This window comes from Phaseolus vulgaris, chromosome 4, assembly GCF_000499845.2.
Source record: "Phaseolus vulgaris cultivar G19833 chromosome 4, P. vulgaris v2.0, whole genome shotgun sequence".
NCBI lineage: Eukaryota > Viridiplantae > Streptophyta > Magnoliopsida > Fabales > Fabaceae > Phaseolus > Phaseolus vulgaris.
Window position 1 is genome coordinate 1,831,841 of NC_023756.2, and position 22,871 is coordinate 1,854,711.

The following is a 22,871-nucleotide window of genomic DNA, read 5'->3' on the forward strand; positions in this document are numbered from 1 at the left end:
TATATTATAAATATATAATATATAAAGTGTTATTTTATATGCATTTAAAAATTTATTGAGAATAATTTTGACTTTTTACTGTATTGTGTGTTAATTTTGGCAAACTTTCTCTGCCTTTATTCGCAAATCATCTCTTCTTTTTCAATATGATTAAGAGTGTGTTTGGAGAGAAAATTTGAGAGAGTGGACATAAAAGTGAGGTTGTTTAGATTCTGGTTAAAGTTTTGTTTGCATCCGTTTCTGATAATTTAAGGCCTGTTTGTTTTCGGAGGTAGATTGGCAAATAAAGTTGAAGTGCAAAAAACGAAAAAAGAAGAAGCATGAAAAGACCAAAATGGAGACAAATTTTTGGTTTAAAACTTTTTCTTTCTTTAGAAAAGGTGAATTGATATTATTTTTGTTTTAAAAAATTAATAAATTACATAATAATTATATATGTAAATTATATTTTATTATATATATATATATATTACATTTATAACTTTTTATTAATTATTAATATTAATTTTTATATTATAATAAAATAAATAATAAATAAAATATTAATTTTAATTATTAACACGTAATTTTATTAAATTTAATATTATTTTTTATTTTAATTCTAATATATATTTATAAATTCTTTTATATTAAATTATTTTATAACTTTTAAAAATTTATTATTTATCAAATTTATAAACTTATATTTTAAAAAAAATTAAAAATCTTTCACAATATTACATTAATTACAAACTTCAATAAATTTTCTTTGATAATAGTCTTGAAATTATTTTATATTGTTAATTATGTTATATTTTTTTTAGTAATTTTTTATATTTTTCATTATTATAGGATTTTTAATAATAAAAAAATATTATCTTTTATTTATATACTATTTGATCTATTTTTTATTATTTTTTAATTTTATAATGAATATTTAATATTTTAAGAAATTATTTAAAGTTTTGTTTTTATTTAATTGTTGAATACATTTTTTTCTAATTATAAATTTTAAATTATATCTATTTATATTTAATATATATTTATTTTTAATTTTAATTTTTAAATATGTTAAAAAAAAATAACTTATTTTATTATTAAAAAATATTAATAGACAATGATAAATTTATAAAGTAACATTAAACAATTTTAAAAAAATAAAACCTTCTCACAATCATCATATCTTTCACAAATTTTCATAAATATTTTTTAACGCATTCAAACAAACTCACATTTTTCACATTTTTTTCTCACATCTACTCACTCAAATCCTCACATAATTGACTACTTTCCAGTCCAAACACACCCGGTACAAGACTTTTGTATTTTTTATTTTTATTTTTTATATTGGGTTAGATTTCTTTTAATATCTTTTTACACAACTTTTACACGTAAATCCATATTTTTATTAATATTTTATTTGATAACTAAAAAAATAATATAATGACTTTTATATTTTATAATTCAATTTTTATAATTTTATTTGAACACATTAAAAAAATAATTTTAAATATAAAAATAATTATCCGTAATATTGATTGAGAGAAAAGATAAAAGATAAAACTATGAATAGCAATGATTAAGAATCCAAAATATAACAAGATTCTTGCAGTGGAATAGTATCAAATCTTTTAACAAGATTTTATTTTGTAGTGGAATTGAAATTGATGTGATACCCTGAAAAACCTACACCATGGAACTGAAAGGAAAAGTTTAGGATTATATTTCCATTCTGCATTGAAAAACTTCTGATGTGATAGTATTTTTTTTTTTACTTATAATATGTAAATGTTTGCTAAATAAGATTTTTTAGTAGTTTATTATTTTTTAAATTTTTATTTTTTATTTTTTTTATATAAGATATAATTTTATTATTTTCTTTTTTATTCATATATTACATGACCTTACTATTTAAATTTTTTTACACAAAGTAAAAAATGTTTCTTTAATATTTTATAAGATATTTGAGAATAAGTTTATTATTATTCTGATTATTATTTTCATACTTTTGTATACATAATTTATTTTACTCTTTTAGAATTCTACTTTAATATTCATAGATACTAAATTCGTTTCATTTAATTAGTTTTAAATAATTATTCTATTATATTGTAAAAAAAATATTTTATGAAGGATCATGTTAGCAATCACTCATAACATAACATTAAATTAAGAAATGTATTTGTTATGGGTTTGTATGTAAAAATAAGAAGAAATAATATATATATATATATATATATATATATTATTTGATTTTTTTCTAAACTCAATAGTAAAGTGTTATCCTATTTGTGTACCCACTACATTTATAGTAAGTTATTACAAAAACAATGACTTTATTTGTGTAAAACATCGAGTAAAAGAAATGAAAAATTAAATATTTTAAGTAAAAAAAAAAACAATTGAACCATATTTATTTGATTTGACTTGAGAAAATATAAAGACCAAAACTAAAGTGCGATTAAACTTTTTGTCAAATATTCAATGCAACTAATATCAGCATATTTTTATGTTTAGTAGGACAAACAAAGTGGAACCTATGTAAAATAAAACAATTCAAAGTAATATACTTTTTCAATAATATATAATTTTTTAATGATTTTATACACATTTGAAAGATGCTCCTAGTTATCACATATGCTTCTCTGTTTCTGGAATTAGCATCACTTGTAATTTGAAGAAATGAGTTACATGTCCTTGTATCTTATGAAATAAACATCTTCCATACTTAACTCAACAATTGATACAATAACTAGCTAGGCTTTTCATTTCAAGAACTATATCAGCCACTGTTTACTGACATGATTTACCACCATTTTCATTTCACCATCTATAATGCTGACAAAAACTACATGAAATTTCGTAATTTTCAAAAAGTTATGACCCCAACATTCAATATGGATCTGGAAAACAAGAGAATGTGATCTAAGATGACCCTCATTTTTCTGTGAGTGAACCAAAAGACTAAAGCAGCTTAGTTTCTGAAGTATAATTTCATATTATGCAGTGGAAACCACAGGCTTCTCATTGTTAAGTCTCACTATTTTGTTGAAGGAACTGAAGGTCTTTCATTTGTATTTCCACAGCTTCTTTTGATAGAGGCTTGAGTTCTGAAACATAACCATCATCAACACCAGCTGCTACTTTCTCTGCCTTGTCTTTCACAAGGCTCTGGATCACATCGCGTGGAACTGTTGGAAAAACAGCACCAACCATTGCTGTCAGCAGTCTCTCATCTTCTTCCTCTACACCATCCCTTCCAAAGCAACACACATAGATTGCATCAAGAGCCTTCCCAGCTCGAATCTCCATTTCTATAGCAGGAGGCTCAGCCTTTAGCTTTGCCCGTCTCTACATTGTGGAATGAAGTTTTATAGAGTTTTTAGTGCCATATAGATAAAACTTAGCTTCAGCATAATCAAAACACCAAGCATACCGGCACAGAAAGCAAGAATATCTTCCACATAACTTTGTTTTTCCTCTTCTCTATACAGCATTTCTCACAACACAAGATGAATGAAAATTTATCTGGATTTGTTATGGGGATTTGCCATCACCCTTTGGAAGGTTTCTTTGAGAGCATCCTAATATTAGACCATTCCTATTAGTTACAACTTACAAGTATGCAACTTTGCAGTGTCAGATATGGTTGGTACTTAGTGATATTTTACTGTTCATAGTTTAGATAACATATATTGGAACAACTAAGTCAGTTAATGCAAACTGGTGGAGTTCTTCTTCAAATGCAGCATAGTATCAAAACAAAATGACCTTCAAAGATAGATAGATACACCAAAACTAGTGAAATAAGGACCAACCTCCTTTGCCTCACTCATCAAGGCCATGAAATTCTGCTCCTCAAATTCAATGTCGTTTGAGATCCGGAGCCTAGAGACCCCTTCTAGAATATCTTCAGTTTTGAGAAGACCTGCGCCAATGGCTGCTAGCCAACAGCATAACAGAACATAGAGAGGATCCCCTGCCTATTCACAACAAACCAACACCAAGTCACACATTCATTCCCCTTTAGCTCACCAAAACCAAAATTGTTACCCCAAAACAATGCCAAAAGTAAAATTACAAAACAAAAACAAAGGATAAATCAACCCATCAATATTCAAATTTGATTATGGGGTAGGAATCAAACATTTCACCTGTCTTCATCAATGTAAACTCAAAAGATTGAGTTCTGAGCATGAAATCTAGCTCTTTAAATTTAACCATAAAACCCAGTTAATCCATGTAATAAAGGTTTGCCTTAAATATCATCACAGGTTAGATAGGTGAACTTCTAATTCCAATTCTTATTAGGACATACAAGGAAAACTCAACCAACAAAGACTGATATATCAGATAAAAGAGTCTCGAAACTTAAATAACATACCAAATAGTTCATTCTACTTAATGTAAATAATACTCTTAACACATCAATTTATGATTCCATGACAGTGTAAATTCCTACATTTTTTACACAATAAAATTACATTGTTAAGTTCTGTAATGAAATAACTAAGCAAGTTTCTTGTTTTGAACATGATTTCTGATTGGTTGAAACCTATGAAAGTGAAACTCTTGCTTAACTACCCAACCTTGATCAATTACAAAGACATGATTTTGATTTGACACGAATGAACCCCAGAAATCAGATGAAAGGGTGTGAGGAGAAGGATTGGTTGATCACTCACCCTTCCTCGTCGGTCTTGGAACTCATAGAAGGCAGCGGAATCAGCCTGGGAGCACTTCTTCCCAACGCGCCTTCTGAACTCAGCAAAGTCCACGAGGTCATCACCGACGCCACCTTCGTCGCTGAGAATTCTGGCAATGAGACCCACCACAGGAAGTGCCCCGATGACCCTGTTGGCGAAATTGCCTAAGGAGTTGGAGTTATCCATGTAGGCTTTGACACTGAAGTGTTTGACTCTTGAAGTGGGCTTGGTGGTGGTGGGGTGAGCATGGTGGCGGTGGAGGTGGAGGTGGCGGTGGCGGAGGGAGGAGAGGGTGAAGAAGTGGGAAGAGAGAGATGAGAGGGGTGAAGTGGACTTCAAAACCACCATGGTTGGAGGGGTTAAGGTGGTTGGGTTTGAGGTTCTTGGCCTCACGTTTATATATGTTATCCACTTTGCTTTCTTCTTCTCACTTCTCATACTTTATTTATGCACCAAAAATAATAATTAGTGTGTAAAAATCTATCTAACACATACATTTCACACAATATATTGCCACAGATACGAGATGTTTATAATGTTATAATTTATGTGTATGTCTTTTTAGTAGAAAGATGAATTTCATGGTTTAAAATAATTTATTTTTTATTTTTGAAATTATAATAAAAATATATATTATAAATTTGAGTTTTTAAAAAATTAATATATTTTTTATTTTTAGAAATATGTTCGAACTGTCAAAAATTTAATAAATATTTTTTTTAGTAAATATTTCACCGATATGTGTTATACGAATGTCGTATTACTGTCATTGTCTGTGTGTCTGTTTGAAAAGATATGTACGTGGCTCAGAGATAAAAATTCTCTTAACTTCTTTTTATTAACACTAATTATTTGTTTATAATAAAAGGAATAAAAACGTTTTGCTACCACCCTGTTCACCATGACTCACATTTAATTTTGTCAATGTGGCAAAAAATATGACGTGGCAAGGACAATTTTGTAACAATAATGATTTTAGAAGCACCTCTGATCTTGCTTCTCTTAACTCTTGTCCACCACCACCGAGAACTCCTCTCGTGACGCTCATCTTCACATCTTGGCTTCGTCGCCTCTGCGACGAGTTCCTCTGTTGCAAGGTCAGGTTGAAAGCTGTTGTTCTCATGAGTCGCGACCCCTCTCAGATCGCCAAGCAAGATCGTCATTGTCGCGCTCAACATGATGACGCACCGGGAACAACTCCACCGCTAACAACAAGGACCGCGTGCGGTCGCTGTCATGGATGATGGCGCGGAACTAGTCGGCGTCAAAATAGATCCACACAACTCTCAAAATGCTGTCATTTGATGATTCGACTGTCGAAAGACCCTTCGCCGCAGGGATTGAAGACAAAACTCTAAATTTGGGTCATATATTACATCGATTATTACTAAAAACCGATGTAATATATATTACACCGATTATTATAAGAACCGATTTTATATATATATAATATATATATATATATATATATATATATATATATATATTACACCAATTATGATTAAGAACTGCGATAATATAGCTCGCGCTACTTATTCATGCAAAATCTCATCAAAATCTCATTCCGCTACGTCACCGCTGTGGAACGTATGTTAATATATTAGGACTTAAAATAAATATATTTTTCTGAGTTTTATTATTAATAATATATTATTTTATACTTTGCTTGTGTTGTCATGTCATGCTTTCTTGTTTATGTAATTCGAATCAAGTACATATTATTGTTTTGATTTAACTTAAAATAATTAGTCGTATTTATTTTGTAAATATGCTTCAGTTTAAAGTTTTTTCTTTGAAGGAATATTTCATTTAAAGTTAAAATCTTTATTTTGTATGGATTGCACACAAAAATGTACTGATTACACACTTTTAGGAATTACAGAAAAGTCTTTCTGTTCTTATATATTACATAAATCTCTTTCTACTTTATATATATTTTTTATAATTAAACTCGTAGAGTATGTCTTTTTCCAAGTAGATTTAGTGTCGTTAACAAATTTGTTTTTATTAATTCATGCACTGACAATTATTTTTTTATTATCTTTTTGGTCATTTTTTGAATTCAGGTTACTTTTTCTGGTTTTTAGATTTATGTTATTTTCGACAATTTTCAAATCTCTACTATTTCTTAGTGATTCCTAGATTCATCTCACTTTCAGTCATTTTTAACCACTCGTTACTTTCATTAATTTCATTTACTTTTTTAGTAGGATTATTTTTTTAATAGTTCAATACTCCTAGGGATTTCTAAATCCCTTAATTTCATTTGTTATTTCTTTAATGAACTTTATACAATAATAATAAAAAATTAAAATTTTGATATTTATAAATGTAATAAAATGAATAAATAACAAAGTTTACAATTTCAAAATATAATAATGTAAACAATAACATTACATTATCATTTATTCTAATTCACAAAATTAAACATAATAAAAATTAAATAATATTTTTTTAATTATTCATGTTGATAATTTATTTTTTTAGAAACATTTTTTTATTATATTTCGAATATATAAAAAATAATCATAATTAATAATGTTCAAATAACAATATAAAATATATATTAATTAAATTACAATATAAAGTATATATTAATATAATCAAAATTTAAATATTATTGGTGATGCGTAAAACATAATAAAATTATAAGACAATACTTTTGTAAAAAAAAACTCATTATTACTTAAATTTTATTCATTAATGATTTTAATAACAAACCGTGTAACTACCCAGCGTTTTTAGTTCTAACAACCACGTTTCTTTATGTAAAATGACAGCTGCGAAATATTATTCCATTTTTAAATAATGTTTCAGAAAAGAAATATTCCTAAAAGCAATAATTCTCAAATAGTACATTAAATAGTTATTTTACAGGAAACGCAATTTGTAAGAATCCAATAATTAGTGATACACAATTAAAAATGCATTAAAAAGGTTTAGTTAGATAAAAATAAATATTTGTTTTTTTACGAAAAATGATGTTTTGGTAATAATATGACTATTTAATAATTTTTTATTTAAATATATTAATTAATTTTTGCAGTATAAATAGTAGTACGCATTGTTTTAAATTTGAAAGCTGAGGGAAGGTGAATTGATAGTGTGGAGTTGATAACAGAGGAAGAAAGGAAGGAAGAGATGGGAGCATATTGTAACGTCGACGTTTCGTTGCCACCTTTCTACGGCGTCGCTTCAAGCCAAGATCCCAGGTTCTGCAAGCACGTTCACGACAACGTCCATGGCAACATATATATCGATCCCGTAATTTCTATCCACAATTGAATCGTTTCGTTTCTCGAATCTTATTCGCTTGTAGCTACGAAGAAAACTGAAGCACGCTATTGTTTTTTTTTTTTTGTTTTTGATTTTTCTGATTTTTTTTTTTTTTTGCGTTTTGTTCGGTTTTGCAGCTTAGTTTGAACTTCATAGACACTGAGCAGTTTCAGAGGTGAGTTTGAAACGTTTTTGTTATTCTGTGAAACGGTTCATTTCCACAAGCTTGTTGTTATGTTTTGTTGTTTGTTAATTTTTTGGTTCTGTTTTTTTTTTTGTTTATGTTTCAGGCTTCGCGAGTTGAAACAACTTGGTGAGTTAATCATCGTTTATTGAATCTTATTGTAAGAGATTCGGTTAGAAATTATAAGCTGCTTGAAATTGAAATTAAATACACTTGGATAGGTACTAATTCTAGGAAGGGTTTTTAATGCATTTTATTTTTCCTGTGAGCTCACGAATAGTTTGTTTGCTTTTAGATGTTTGAACTGTTGTTTCAACGGCGGGGCTACTTAGCATGAAACACCTTTATGCTTGGAATTTATGTATGAAATTAGGTTAGAGTGGGACCAAGATCTTCAAGGGTTATTGTTGTTGTGGTCATGGTTTCGTTTTGATCCTTTACATTGCAGGCAAATAGCCGCAGTTGTGGTCCTGGTGAGTTTAAAAAGACCTTGAAATTGTTGCCAAGTTTGCAGTGTTGGACCACTTTTAAGAACCATGAGTGGATTATATTTTTGAGTGTTCCCAGGCATCCTGTTTGTTAGTGATAATTTTAATTTGTTTGTTTTGTAGTGTAATCAGGTTAGTACGTAAAATGGTAGAATGTAGTGAATGGTAAACTATCAAATACTTAGTTGGACTGTTATGCTATTTTGCTCTAAATGCTAGCTATCTAGGCTTCTCCTTTAGGCAAGAGGCTAGCTGGGGAATTGCATGGGAAAGTTGGTTTTACTGCTTTGGGGTTTCAAATGAAGTATGCCAAGATCTTGGTTTTAAGTTCAATTTAAAATAATACCAAAAGAAGATGCATTTATTGGTCATCAATACTCATTTTTCATGTGTGTCGTGAAAATTTTGAGTACTTTAATGAGTTTTACTTGCAGGAAAAGGGTACCATGCATGTATATATAAAACAGGTTTTAGAGTTTTGGAAGTTCATTTATACTTGCAGTATAGCTTAGTTCTGATATTGAAATGACACTATGGTCAAGAGTATAGCTTAACAATTTGGTATAAGGTAAACTGTTTTTGCTTTACAACAATATTATTTTACACAATTTTTGCGTAAGGATGTGAATCTGTTAGTGTCTGTGTGTGTATGTGGGTTTTTTGTTATTATTATATGCCAGTTTTTATAGTATGTTGAAAGTGCCATGAGGGTAGAGAAAAGATCTTTCTGAATTTTCACTATTATGTTACAGAGATGAGATGAAACACAAATTGAATTTTGACGGAAACTGAATAACTTATAATGCATTTATGTCATGACCTAACTAACACAAGGATGTCGATTATTTGATTCCCTGCTAACCACTGGCACTAATAAATCTATCTCTATAGATAAAAAATTTGCTCTTGTGATGCAATAGAATATATCGAGGATTGTGTTAAATATCCATTTAGTCTCTCAGAAGATATTAAGTTTATTTCTTTGGTTACGAAGTAGTTCTTTACATATTCATGTAACCTGTAACACGAAGACAGTTGTTGTGAAATATAATTTTTAAAAAAGCTGCTTCAAAAGCTGTCATTCCATTGATGCCCACATGGCTTGATGTCCCCTTTTTAATGTTCAGTATGTTTAATCTCTTCAATAAATCAGTTTGTTTTTATGTTTCAGGTTTTACGAACATGGTTTATCCAGGTGCTATGCATTCCAGATTTGAGCATTCTCTTGGCGTGTATTGGCTAGCTGGTCAATGTGTGGAAAAGCTTAATACTTATCAGGTATAAAATTTTATTAAGTATTTTATCATTTTAAAGGTAAAGTCATTTTGACAGGATGCTAATTTGTGCTTGTGTTGTGATCATGCAGGGTCTGGAGCTTGGTATTGATAGATTTGATATTCAAACAGTGAAGCTTGCAGGTATCTCATGTTTCTTGGAACTACCGTTGATTTTAATCCAATATAGTTTTTTAATAATTTTTACTGCGGATGCCTTATTTTCTGTAGGACTTCTGCATGATGTGGGTCATGGTCCTTTCAGTCACTTGTTTGAACGCCAGTTTCTTCCCCAAGTTATCAGTGGTTGCGATTGGTAATCTTATTTTTACCATTTTTAATACAATTTTGCATTTAATGATCTAATGTACTTCATTTTTCTCTGCATTTTCCCCTCGTAATGTTCAGAGAAAAGTTGTACTTCTGTCAGTAAATTCCTTATTTTTTTTGTGTCATTTTTTTATGTTGTAGGTCTCATGAACAAATGTCAGTTGATATGGTCGATTATATGGTTGATGAACACCGTATTGATGTCGACTCCCAGATGATCAAAAGAGTCAAGGTAAAGCTACTGCTTAGCATTTTTTCTTTTCCTGCATTAGATTTTGAGCATCACTTCCTTAACGATCATAAACATTATGTCCGAAATAAATTAACAAAGTTGTTGTTAGTGTAAGTAATAAATAGGGCGATTAGGCAGTGTAGACCATAAATAACTTTCTTCTAGTTTGGAAGCACTGTAATAAATGTGCAGATACCCATGGTATTTCTTTGTTCTTTACCAGTCATCACTAGGAAATGTTTGTTCAAGCTTCGCCTTGGACATATTCAAAACAGATTTAGAAGGTTTTCTAGCTTCCATTTTCCCATCTCCTTTACTGTGCGTGGATATCCTAAGTTGAAACAGAAATTGCACGGGTTTATGTTCTCAGATATTTGTTCACTTATTCTGCATAAGAAGCATATTGCATCTCTCATATAAATGGAAAGTAGAAAGAGGTTTGCATCTTCATTCTATTAAGTGGTTAATGTTGGCAGGATATGATACTGGCAAGCTCTGACTTTGCTCCTCCAAGGGTAAGATTTTTAATTTATTCTATTTTATATTTTCTATTCTCTAGGCATAATTATTAATAGTTTTGATGGATCATTTTTTTATTCTTACCAAAGTTATTTGTTACCAATGTATCCTTTTTCTTTTATATTTTTTGCTCAATTGTTGGTTATTTAGAGCTCAAGTGAGAAAAGTTTCTTGTATGATATTGTTGCAAATGGGCGAAATGGAATTGATGTTGACAAGTAAGTAAACAGAAAATTTAACAGTTAAATCTGGTTTATTGATCTTTTTTTTCATGTATTCTTTGAGTATCTGAGCATGTGTTCTGCCATATTGTAATACTTTGTGGAGACTATTGTTTTGCAGATTTGATTATATTCCCCGTGACTGTCGAGCTTGTGGTCTAGGATGTAATTTTGAATTTCAAAGGTTTCATGAATCTCTTCAAAAATAATTAATTCTTATAAGTTGTTTTATAATTCTTCTTAGCTGGAAAGCAAACTTAAATAAAGGTTATGTAACACTTCTAGCATCTAAAATTGTAATTTACCTACAGGTTATTGGAGTCAATGTGGGTTTTGGATGATGAAATTTGTTTTCGTGCTAAGGACTGTTAGTGTCATACCTCAACATTTTTTCATAATGCATTTCTGATTTTCCTATTCAATTGTATTTCTAATTGTCCCTTTGCTCTTGGCTGTGCTATTTGCTAGACCTCACCATCCACAAAATGTTTGCCACTCGTGCTGATCTGTATAGAACAGTTTATACACATCCAAAAGTGAAGGTGCGAAGTAGTTATTTTGTTTGGAAGATTATTTTATTTTAGGTAGATGTAGATGGCTGCCTTCCCCCCCCCCCTTTCCTGTTTATTTAATATCCGTAAGCTTTCCCTTCTTGTTTTTACAGTTTCTAATCCCATCTTGATGTTTCCAGGCAATGGAGCTTATGATAGTAGATGCACTTGTTCACGCTAATAGTTATTTGGAGATTTCATCTAGCATACATGATCCTTCTCAGTACTGGAAGGTTATGAGGGCCTGTACAAATGAACTTGTATTAAAAACATTTTAACAATGCTCTTTTGAATCATAAAATGTAATTTGCTTAAAAAAATGCAGCTGGATGACACAATAGTTAAAACCATTGAGACAAGTCCAAGTCAAGAACTAAAGGAAGCAAGGGAGTTGATCCTGCGCATTCGAAGGAGGAATTTGTACCAGGCATGTTTTTGACCTGTTTCTTTTCTGTGATAGTTATCTGCAATTATCTATTAGGTAGTGGTATTTTCGCAAGCTGTTTGGCACGAATTCCATATGTGTCTTAATTCATGTTACATTGGCTTAAAATGTTTGTGTGATTAAAATTTTTGTATTTATTAAATTATAATTATTTAGTTTTGCTAAATCTAAGGAAGAATTTTGTTTTGCAGTTTTGTAACGAGTACCCTGTGCCAAAAGATATGCTGGACAATTTTAAGAAGGTCACTGCTCAAGATATTGTTTGCTCTCAGGTGTTCAATCTGGTTAAACCTTACTATTTTCAAATTGCATATAATTTTGATTTTTTCTCTTTATTGAGGAATTCCATTTTGTTTTATATATGTCATTTGACAGAAGAATGGTGGGGTTACACTGAAAGAGGAGGATGTAGCTGTTTGCAATGTCAGCATTGATTTGACTCGCGGAAAGCATAATCCCCTGGAAAGGTATTGAGTGAAGAAGAATAATCATGGTTCCTGAACAGTGACCTTTAGTTTGTTTCAATTTCCTAATATCTTGTCCTAATGTATTATTTTCTCTTTTATGGTGCATGTTTCTGTGGCAGTATCCACTTTTTCAAGGTACATCACCTACCTAACTATATTTTTATAGTAGTAAATCCTCTTACCTTGTGCAGTTTTACAGTTTCTGGGCTAATTTGTTTTAGTTTAAACTGTTTTTTATTACTTCTTCTGGGATACTGGGCTGCAATTGTTGAAAGTTATTGAAACATTTAAAGTGTTTTAGTTTGGTCCTTATCTTTGGTGTTTGATTTAGAATTGAATTGGGCTAGTTGTATTGAGTTTCCTTGTTGAATAATGTATTCAGGATTATGAAAGCAATGAGAAATTTACAATACCTGATGACCGCGTAAGCCACTTGCTACCTACATCTTACCAAGATATGATAGTCAAGGTGTACTCCAAAAAGCCAGAACTGGTTAGTTAGTTATCCTATTCCTATTCCTATTCATGTATGAACTTCTTTGCTTTGCACATTCAGGTTGGATTCACTAACCTTGCTTTGTGCAATCCTATAGGTGCAGGCAATTTCAGAGGCTTTTGAAAATTTTCAATTGAAAACATATGGAATAAAAACACAGGTACATTCAACACCACAGAAGAAGCGACGGTACAATTCAACTGTATGAAGGAAAATGTATCATGACCATGATGCATTTTTTTTCTTTATTCTGTCTCACCCTCTTTTGGTATACTTACATTTTCACAATCGTAAGTCCACGGAAAACAATGTGAAACTCTGAAGGTTGTACTAGAGTTACCACACCAAAAAATCAATTACATGTATAGCAGTGGTTAAGTGCAAGACTCTGATTTAGCTGTAGTTGGCAATGAGAGCAATATTTTCTTGTCACTGCTAGTTGGCAGTCTCAACTTGCAAATTTTTATCAAATCTCATGTTAATGACAAATTGGTCCACTCTTGATGGATGAAAATGCATCTCTAGTCTCTACCTTTTTAAGGCTACTAACTACTAAGCATTCATTGTGTACTACAATTGTGTCCAGTTGGAACAAAAAGTCATCTAATTACCTTAAATTTCATGTAAGACAAATCCTTTTTTTGGATAAAACTGATAGTGGGATTTGACCCCAACCCAAGGAAATAATGCTGGATTGCCAAGTTGACTCCTTATGGAAGAAAAATCTAAAAGCATATGCGTCTCGTGACTAAACTAAATTTGTGGTCTTCAATCTACTTAAATCATAGCCCACGGTGCTTATCTTGATAGCTTAACACATTTCATGCCTAAATCACTGATGTGATATTTGCTCAATTTTTCCTTCTTAAATGATACAAACTACGAATACAAACTTTGCTTTAACTTGTAATAATGTCATCAAAGAGTTGAAACAAATAAGGATCAAATACACAGTTTCCCAAGAACTATACTTATTCAGAGATTTAAAGCAAAAAAATGTGAAAAAAATTTGAAAAAGAAAAAAAGATAATGGGTAGATCCTATTTTTTTGCTATCACTTTCTTTAGGGGTCCATTTTGTGTATTGGGAAGAGGCACCCTAATTTTAGTTTTGGATGGTCATGGCTCTAAGATCACGGGTGTTACTGCTTACTAGTGATAGCTCTTAATAAAAATCTCGAGCATTTTGCGATTCAGTTGAAACTTGGCCTCGTGATTCATGACTATGTTGAGACTTCAGAGACATCTTTTTGGTCACATTAAAGTCCAAAGTTGGCATTCACGGGTAAGCAGCATTAAGCACATCATCATACAAACACCAATCTTCCTTACCCTTTTGATTCATTGCAAACCAAATGCCTCAAACTTCATATTTCCCTTTTACTATTTCCTTTTTCAATAAGTATTCACAAACACACATCACCCTTGCCATATGCACATATACTCCACTATTTATCAAAATTTTAAATTTTGTTCAAATTCTACATGTCGGTGATGTTTGATGTGAGTGTTCTTCAAGTTCAATATGCCAAAGTACATCATTTACCCTTCTTAAATTTAGAATACATATCTACAAATGAATATTTTTGTTTATTTATTGATTGGTGAAGATAAATTATGGTAATGTGTTAACTTTTCTGTACTCATGATTCTAAAGTGTTAACACCGACTAAAACATCATGATCATTGAAAATTTGAAAGCATCTTAAAGGGAAGCAAATTCAACAGAAATCATTGGTCTTGGTTCACCATTCTATGTTTGATATTTAATCAAATGTGTGATGTGATGATCCTAGGTCATGTAGATGCCCATTGAAAATTAGTTTGATTCTTCTTCCATTGCACCTTCTTCTTGAGCTTATTTTCATGAGAAGATTTTTTTTTTTTTAATTTTTCCTATGGGGTAACATAGAATATCACATTTGATGGCCAAGACACACTTTTCTTCTTTATGTCCTTATTTTTTTGTTTTAATTTCTCATGCTTTTCTTAGAACAAAGTATATGAAAATTCAAATGTAACCTTCCCCAGATGATCACCAGTTCAAGCTTGTCACTGAAATTCTCTTTCAGCCCAAAGAAGTTATTTCCCTTTATTAGAAGAAGTCTTAAAGAAGCCAATACTAGTGAGACATTTGGTGTGTACTAAGCCACTCAGCAAGTCAAGTTGGCATTAATGGTGAGAAAATAGTCCAGGGAAAACGAATTATTAGAATCCATTTCAATGATGACTACAAGAAGAAGAAGAAGAGGAGGCAAACACTTTTTTTTTTCTTGTCACCTGAATCATGCATGGATGTCTCACCAAGAAATTTTATATTCATCATAATGAGTTTTGCCAAATATACAAATGTTGTGGGCTTTGTACCATCCCTTTGAATATCAAGGTTTGATTTATCTGAAATTTGAAATAAATATGATTTTGATTCTCTATTTTTTAAACATTTAATCTTTTAAATTTAAAAAAAGTACACATTTAATGTAGTTTTAGAGATTAAAAACGTGTGTTTAAAAATCATTTAGTTCTTTAAAATATTTAGAAAATAAAAATTCAATTTTTTAAACTAAAATATGTTTTTTTAATTCAAGGAATCAAAACCGGAAATCATAAACTAAAAAACACAGTTCTTTTATTTTTATTTTTATTTTACTTTCTCTTTGATGGTAAATTCATTAGTCTTGCATCAACCAATATTCCACACATTTATTATAAAACAAATAATAATAATAAAAAAATTAATTTAATTATAAATTTTCATGTATAATAAAATTTAAGGTTTCAACAATGATTAAATTTCAAGTGATACTTATAAATGAATTATTCTTCAAATAACTTTCTAATATTATTAATGTTCTATGATCCATATATTATTCTGCTAATAATTAAATATAGCAAATAACATGGAAATGTAAGGAGATAAATCATTTTTAGTTTCATCTCGTGCTAAATAATTAATTATTTTAATAGTTAAATGATCATCCTCTCTCTATCATATTCTCATCCATTACGATTTTGCTGCTACTTTTTATTATATATATATATATATATATTATTATTATGTTGATTAGACCTATCAATAGAAAAATAAAAACAAAACTTTGTTTTGTCCCTGTATCATGGTCACAGTGTAAATTAATCAAAACATCACCTTCACCAAATTAAAACTTATGTGATTCTATGAAGGGTTGGACTCATATAAGTGATGCTACTTGCATAAGTATAAGATACTGTTTTAAATTTTGTTTTTTACCAATCTCTTGCTTTAATTATTTATTTAATTAAATATAGTTAATTAGTTTACTTAATAATGAATGCTAAAATTCTGCAAAGAAAATAACAAAAAGTTTAATTTGAAAAATTTAAACTCTAGTGCTACCTTATTAGTTACAAATATCTTACATTCAAGAAAAAACTGTATCTTAGAAAAATAAATTTTAATATTTCAAAAAATTATCTCCAAAATTTAAGTAGGATGTACTAGTGAGATTTTTTTATATCCAATTCATAAGTGATGAATATTATATTGTTGAAAAATAATTATATTTTGTAAGTATTAATATGAAGTTTAATTTCATTATCTTTTGTATATAAAAAAAAGAGAGTATCTATTTAGAAATGTTAGCATTGAAAAAATATTCTCTAACTAGATATGTTACAAAAATGAATGATGATTAGAAGAAGTTACATAACAATTGTCTTTGTGACAAAGTGACTTCCTTAACTGTTTGCATGATCACCCATTGATGAAGCCAAACAACTTGTTTGAAAGGGATGGGAACATGGAAAGGTGCAATAACCGTGAATGCCATCAATGAAAAAAAAAATTAGAAGAAAAGGAAAAAGGGAAGAGAAAAACAAAGACACACCAAACAAGAGAGAGCCACAGAGACGCACAGTGAGAGATCTTTGGTTTCAATAAATTAGAAGAAGTTGAAGGTTTTGATAATCGCAGGGAACCAAAGTGGGGCAGAAACACACGTCGTGTTCAGGCAAAATCCATGTGCCCACATGGATGATTGAGAGAGAGAGAGTGAGGGAGTAAGGGTGAGAGAGTGTTGTATTTATGACCTCAACATCACCACAGGCAGCAACAGCAGCAACACCTGCAGTGGCAGCATAAACATATAGAAGAAGAAGAGGAGAGACACAAGAGACCCACCGAGGAAATTTTGTTCAAAACCAGAACTTGCTCCTAAAGTTAGCATCTTTTGATGATTTTAAGTGGGTGGAGGTTCAAAGTCCGTAGTGGGGTGTGGTGAATTTTATTTTGGAGTGGGGAAGAGGTGAGAGAGATGAAGAAGAGTGAGAGTGGGGGGTATGTGAGAGCGGATCAGATAGATCTGAAGAGCTTGGATGAGCAGCTTCAGAGGCATCTGAGTAGAGCATGGACTATGGAGAAGAACAAGGAGAAGGAGGAAGAGGAGGTTGAAGGAAGGTCCACAAGAAGCAGACAAGAGTGGGAGATTGACCCCTCTAAGCTTGTCATCAAGACTGTCATTGCCCGTGGCACTTTTGGCACAGTTCATCGTGGGATTTATGATGGACAAGATGTTGCAGGTAGTACACTCTCTTATGAAGTGTTTTGAGTCTTCACTTCATGTTTATCTCCTTTGTTTTCTTATGTACCTAACCATGTCTATAAAGAAAGAGCAAAATAAACATGCATGGTTTGTTTTTCCCTCCCTTTCTTGCACTATATTGTTTAACACCACGCCCATGAACAAGGTGGAAGTTTTATTCACTTGTGGAAGTTCGTTCATGTAGTTGGTGTTTTCAAGGTGTACTTGCATAATGTGCACATGCTCCCAAAGTATAGGTTGTTTGGTTTTTAGGCGTTTTTTGTGTGAACATTTCATAGGCAAGTGCATTTTCTATGATGTCTTGCTTAGCTCTCAATGGGATTATTATGAAGGGTTTCAAAGAACTGGTTCAAAGTTATGTCTTATTTGGTCAGCAGATCCACTGCTTAAGATTTATTTTGCATGTTCCTGCTTGTGATTTCGTTTTACCTGTACCTTTGCAATCAAGCAACAATTTTTGCTTGGACATGACTCTGTGTTCTGCTTTTTTTTTTTGTTTCCCCAAGTTCTTTGAGACGGAATCTAAGTTGTAAGTGTTTGGTTAGCCATAACTGCTCAGCATTGGATTTGCAAAATCCGTGATTCACAAGATTGAGTACCCTTTGCTCCTTTTCTTTTTGTTTTCCCTTGAATTCACAAGATCCACTTGACTTCACAGTTATGTGCATGAACTTTAATGTTTATTTCTTTTTTAACTTTCATGTGTTTTTGGTTATTACTGTTGTGCCCCTTATTTTACTATCATGGGGTGGTATAAGGATTTTAAAAAAAGAGCAAAAAAAGTTTTAGATGACTGGTTATTATGTTGCCACATGCATTTATCGTTCATACTATATTCTTCTAGTGGGAGTCAGTTACAGGAACTCTTCTCGTGAGAGTTAAAATCATCATCAGTGATGGTAATGCCTTTTTGAGATTTCATGATTGTCATCATGATGTTAACAATATGCTGAACTTTATTATCTTTACAGTTTCTGGATGCTAAACTTGATAACCCTGCAGTTTTCTACCGAAATTTAGAGGAATGAGAACAGTTTAACTTGTGAATGCGCATGCATGCTCTCCTTCTGCTTTCATAACATGCAATTAATTTTTCATTTTGTTTTTTCTCAGTTAAGCTCCTTGACTGGGGGGAAGAGGGTCATCGATCAGATGCTGAAATAGCTTCTTTGAGAGCAGCGTTTACTCAAGAAGTTGCCGTTTGGCACAAGCTTGACCATCCTAATGTAACCAGGGTAATATTTGCTCCTTCATTCTTCTCTTCGTCTTAGTCATGTTTGTCCTTTATCTTGTGCTGTGGTAGGACCGATAACTTCCTTTAGCAGGTGGTTTATGTGCTGTCACTTGCTACTGAGTCAAATCAGATAAGAATGGAGAGCATATAGATAAACAAAATGAAAGGGGGAAGATAAATGATGAAGATCTAGAGATTTAATGTGTTACTCGAGGCAAATATTGGAATATGTTCAAGCTGGAAGTGTTGGAAAACATTCTAGGACTAAAACATTGAGAATCTCAGACTAGTTTGAATGTGATACAATGGCTTGATGGTGGTCACATTTGTGTCAAATGGATTTTCTTAAGATTTATTTTCTGTTTTGTCTCTACTATGTTGGGGCATGGGAAAAGGATTGAGTGGTAGTTGGGTGGGTGCATTAGGATCTGCACTAATAAGGAATGCAAGTGTACAGGGCAGAAATTTGGTCTGGTCTTAAGGTTCCCCCACAAGTAATGCATGAAATTTGTATCATAATTTGAAACATTTATGTGAGAATCTTCTTATTCATTCTTACTGTCAAATCCGTTTTGCAGTTTCTTGGGGCAACAATGGGAACATCAGAGCTACAGATACAAACAGAAAATGGTCATATAGGCATGCCAAGTAATGTTTGTTGTGTTGTTGTTGAATATTGTCCTGGAGGTGCACTGAAGACTTATCTTATTAAAAACCGAAGAAGGAAGCTGGCTTTTAAAGTGGTTGTTCAACTGGCTCTTGACCTTGCAAGAGGGTCCAATCTTTATGCCTTATCTGTGTCATATAAGCTTAAAAAAATAAGCTTTCTTTCTAAGCCTCAGAACTTTTCATTTTTTACTCTACAGGTTGAGCTATCTCCACACAAAGAAGATTGTCCACAGAGATGTTAAAACAGAAAATATGCTTCTGGACAAGACACGAACCTTGAAAATAGCTGATTTTGGAGTGGCTCGTATTGAGGCTTCCAATCCTCATGACATGACAGGTGAAACTGGAACCCTTGGTTACATGGCTCCTGAGGTATATGCTTCAATTCCTTTGAAAACATCTCACTCTTGCATTGTACTTTTGGGATTTGTTTCAAACACTCATTAATGTCTAGTTCTTGCCTCTGCATAGACAATTTTTTGAAACTCTTGGACGTGTTAAATGTGGTCAAAACTGTTGTCTAACTAATTGTGAAAGAACTGGGATGACCATTCTGCTCTTAAAAATATAGTGAAAAATCACTAAAACGAGTTCTTGATTAAAATATTTACCTTTTTGGAAAAATAAGACATTGCATTGTTCCATCACTGTCCATACTTTTATCAGGCATTCCTTTTGGTTTATAATTCACCCATCAATTATGTATATATCCGTGTTGGTTTTGATACATAATTACTGGAAGAAATCTCTACATCAGAATGTCCCATTTACATTTCATAAGATCTTGAAGTTCAGCATATCACTAATGATAAGTCTCTTCAAAATAAGTACATCATCTAGCACACACAAACGTTGTTTTGCTTTTTTCCTGAAAGTCTCTTCAAGATTTTTGACTGTTAACTCTCTTTTAATACACAAGCCTTGGCATATATTCTGCTTATGTTACAATCATAAGTAGCTTTGCTTTGCATAAGTAATCCATGTTTTGTTGGAATAGTAACAGATGTTGCATATATGAAAATCTTACCTGAAGAAATTGAGCAGGTTCTAAATGGTAATCCATACAATAGAAAGTGTGACGTGTACAGTTTCGGCATATGCTTATGGGAGATATACTGCTGTGACATGCCATATCCGGACCTTAGCTTCTCCGAAGTGACATCAGCTGTAGTACGGCAGGTACATGATGTGTATTAAGTTGTTTTGTCAGCTGCATAAACAAACTTTTACATGTTTTCAAAATCCAAAGTCTAATTCCTTCTCATGATATTAAGGACATTTTTGTTCAAAATCAAATATAGTATTTCTTACATCCATTACATATTCCTTATCCATGTGCATTAACCACCTTAAACATCATAGTTGCTAACAATTACTAACTTGTAGAATTGTTAGTTTATTTGCAAATGGTCTCATGCAATCATATCTGATGTTTATGCATCGCTAGTAGCTGTTTTTATTTTAACTAGATTCTTTGTGGAACTGCAGAATCTGAGGCCAGAGATTCCACGATGTTGTCCTAGCTCTCTGGCAAATGTGATGAAAAGATGCTGGGATGCCAATCCTGATAAGAGGCCAGAGATGGATGAAGTAGTGTCCATGATGGAAGCTATTGACACTTCAAAGGGTGGAGGTATGATCCCTGTTGATCAGCCTCAAGGTTGTTTATGTTTTCGCAGCTATCGAGGACCTTGAAAGATTTTTCACTGTCAAGGAAATCGATTATGGAGGGATGATGATATACAGTATTCTGGAAAATCAGTTTGTATTTGATTTCATTGAAGGAATAGGGAAGGAAGACTCAGGATGGAATGCATACACAAAAAGTGTGAAGGCCACAGACGAGCTCTGCAATTACTTGTTACTTTGTTGGGCTATAATTTTTGTAAAGCTAATTGTGCTCTCTCCTCATTGCACCCATTTTTATAATATTTTCTATGTAAGTTGTACACTTGACAGTAGTAGCATGGATTGTTCCAACACTAATATCAAAGTCCTCCTGAGGGGTCATTTGATGTCCGATGAGCCTACAAGTGATCTGTTTTGGGAAGATCTGCTCATGTGCAGAAAGACACCTATAATATATGGAATAAATATACAATTTGGCCATAAAATATGTTATCTGTTGAGATTGAGATTGAGGAAGCTTATTGTTTATCCAATCTTACATGATATTTTGAATGTCAAGGATCTCATGTGAGAATATCTAACTCCCTTCAGAATGGTAAGCCATATATAAAAAGTTATGAGCATATGATAAAAAAGAAGTTCCAGATGTTTGCTAATCCTCAGATTGAAAAGGTTTCTAAAGTTGATCTAATCTTTACAAACATTATCTAAAACTAACCATCTTCTCAAATCAAGTTTCTGCTTCAAACTATTCGTGACTCTGGTCATCTAAAATATTCATTAATGGGGCCAGTTTGCTTGAAACTCTACTATGTATAAAAGATCCTTCTGTTAGAAATTCTGATTGAGCTGTACATGAAGAATATTCTTGTTCTACAACTGTTTCTGATATGTTAATGATATCTTTCATTTTATTTATTATCTTGCAAAAGAAGAGAACTATAGATTAGAGAAGTTCCGTATACCTTCCTTTGGGTTACAGCTTCAGAAGAAACTTCATCTAATAAGGGAACCCCTGTTGAATCAGTTCTGCATCCCACTAGGCCATACTTCAACTGCATAAATATGGCTGGCTTCAAATATTGCAATCAACTTCTGGTCAAAGATTCTTTCCATGGTCGAAGCTCACAACGACAGGTATAGGAAATCGCATGAATTTAAGCATAGAGACAATCTCCACTGCACATCCTTGGCCATATCTGATGTTGGAGACGAGGAGGGTAATTGCAGACACGCAATAAGATTGTTATACTGTTGGGAAAACAATGACCACACACAGAGACACAGTGTGAAATTCGGAATACAAGTTGGATGATGCAATATCCACCACCAAAGAAAGATGCTTTGTTCCCTTTAGATTTTTTTTTCCTTTCTTGAATGTGTGAAAGAGAATCTTTGATAAATGTTATTGTACAGTGTTATCTTCAATCCTTTCGACAATTTCCCATAGAAGTTGCGGAATAATATTTTTCACTTTCGGATATAAGGTAACACCGAATATTTCAGAGGTGATAAGAAGACAAATTCAGACAAAGAACCATTCATCAAAACCATTGTTGAGTTGCATAAGTTTTTAATATTTGCCCAAGTCT

The 22,871-nt window shown here is 31.7% G+C and overlaps 3 protein-coding genes and 1 long non-coding RNA gene across 4 annotated transcripts; 2 read left to right on the forward strand and 2 right to left on the reverse strand.

The window, feature by feature from the left end:
• Nucleotides 1-2,719: 2,719 nt before the first annotated feature.
• On the reverse strand, nt 2,720-5,050 carry LOC137836765 (photosystem I assembly factor PSA3, chloroplastic). Its single transcript, XM_068645492.1, has 3 exons — nt 4,665-5,050; nt 3,798-3,962; nt 2,720-3,330 (listed from the first exon to the last, which is right to left on the reverse strand). The coding sequence occupies exons 1-3, from the start codon at nt 5,031-5,033 to the stop codon at nt 3,010-3,012; spliced, it is 855 nt and encodes a 284-aa protein (XP_068501593.1). The 5' UTR covers nt 5,034-5,050; the 3' UTR covers nt 2,720-3,009.
• Nucleotides 5,051-7,749: 2,699 nt separating this feature from the next.
• Nucleotides 7,750-13,682, forward strand: LOC137836766 (uncharacterized). The gene is made up of 19 exons (XM_068645493.1): nt 7,750-7,949; nt 8,099-8,136; nt 8,252-8,274; nt 9,805-9,911; nt 10,000-10,051; nt 10,139-10,223; nt 10,379-10,469; nt 10,946-10,984; nt 11,139-11,206; nt 11,331-11,393; nt 11,521-11,576; nt 11,678-11,751; nt 11,901-11,993; nt 12,086-12,187; nt 12,397-12,477; nt 12,581-12,672; nt 12,792-12,807; nt 13,055-13,165; nt 13,266-13,682. Exons 1-19 carry the CDS (start codon nt 7,827-7,829, stop codon nt 13,374-13,376), a joined length of 1,425 nt encoding a protein of 474 aa, XP_068501594.1. The 5' UTR covers nt 7,750-7,826; the 3' UTR covers nt 13,377-13,682.
• Nucleotides 13,683-16,784: 3,102 nt separating this feature from the next.
• Nucleotides 16,785-21,764, forward strand: LOC137836768 (serine/threonine-protein kinase 54). The gene is made up of 6 exons (XM_068645495.1): nt 16,785-17,724; nt 18,861-18,982; nt 19,560-19,756; nt 19,848-20,022; nt 20,695-20,829; nt 21,139-21,764. The coding sequence occupies exons 1-6, from the start codon at nt 17,460-17,462 to the stop codon at nt 21,343-21,345; spliced, it is 1,101 nt and encodes a 366-aa protein (XP_068501596.1). The 5' UTR covers nt 16,785-17,459; the 3' UTR covers nt 21,346-21,764.
• On the reverse strand, nt 18,642-22,495 carry LOC137836769 (uncharacterized). The gene is made up of 4 exons (XR_011085344.1): nt 22,245-22,495; nt 20,262-20,860; nt 19,926-20,113; nt 18,642-19,776 (listed from the first exon to the last, which is right to left on the reverse strand). It is a non-coding gene; the product is annotated as an uncharacterized lncRNA (long non-coding RNA).
• Nucleotides 22,496-22,871: the final 376 nt, after the last annotated feature.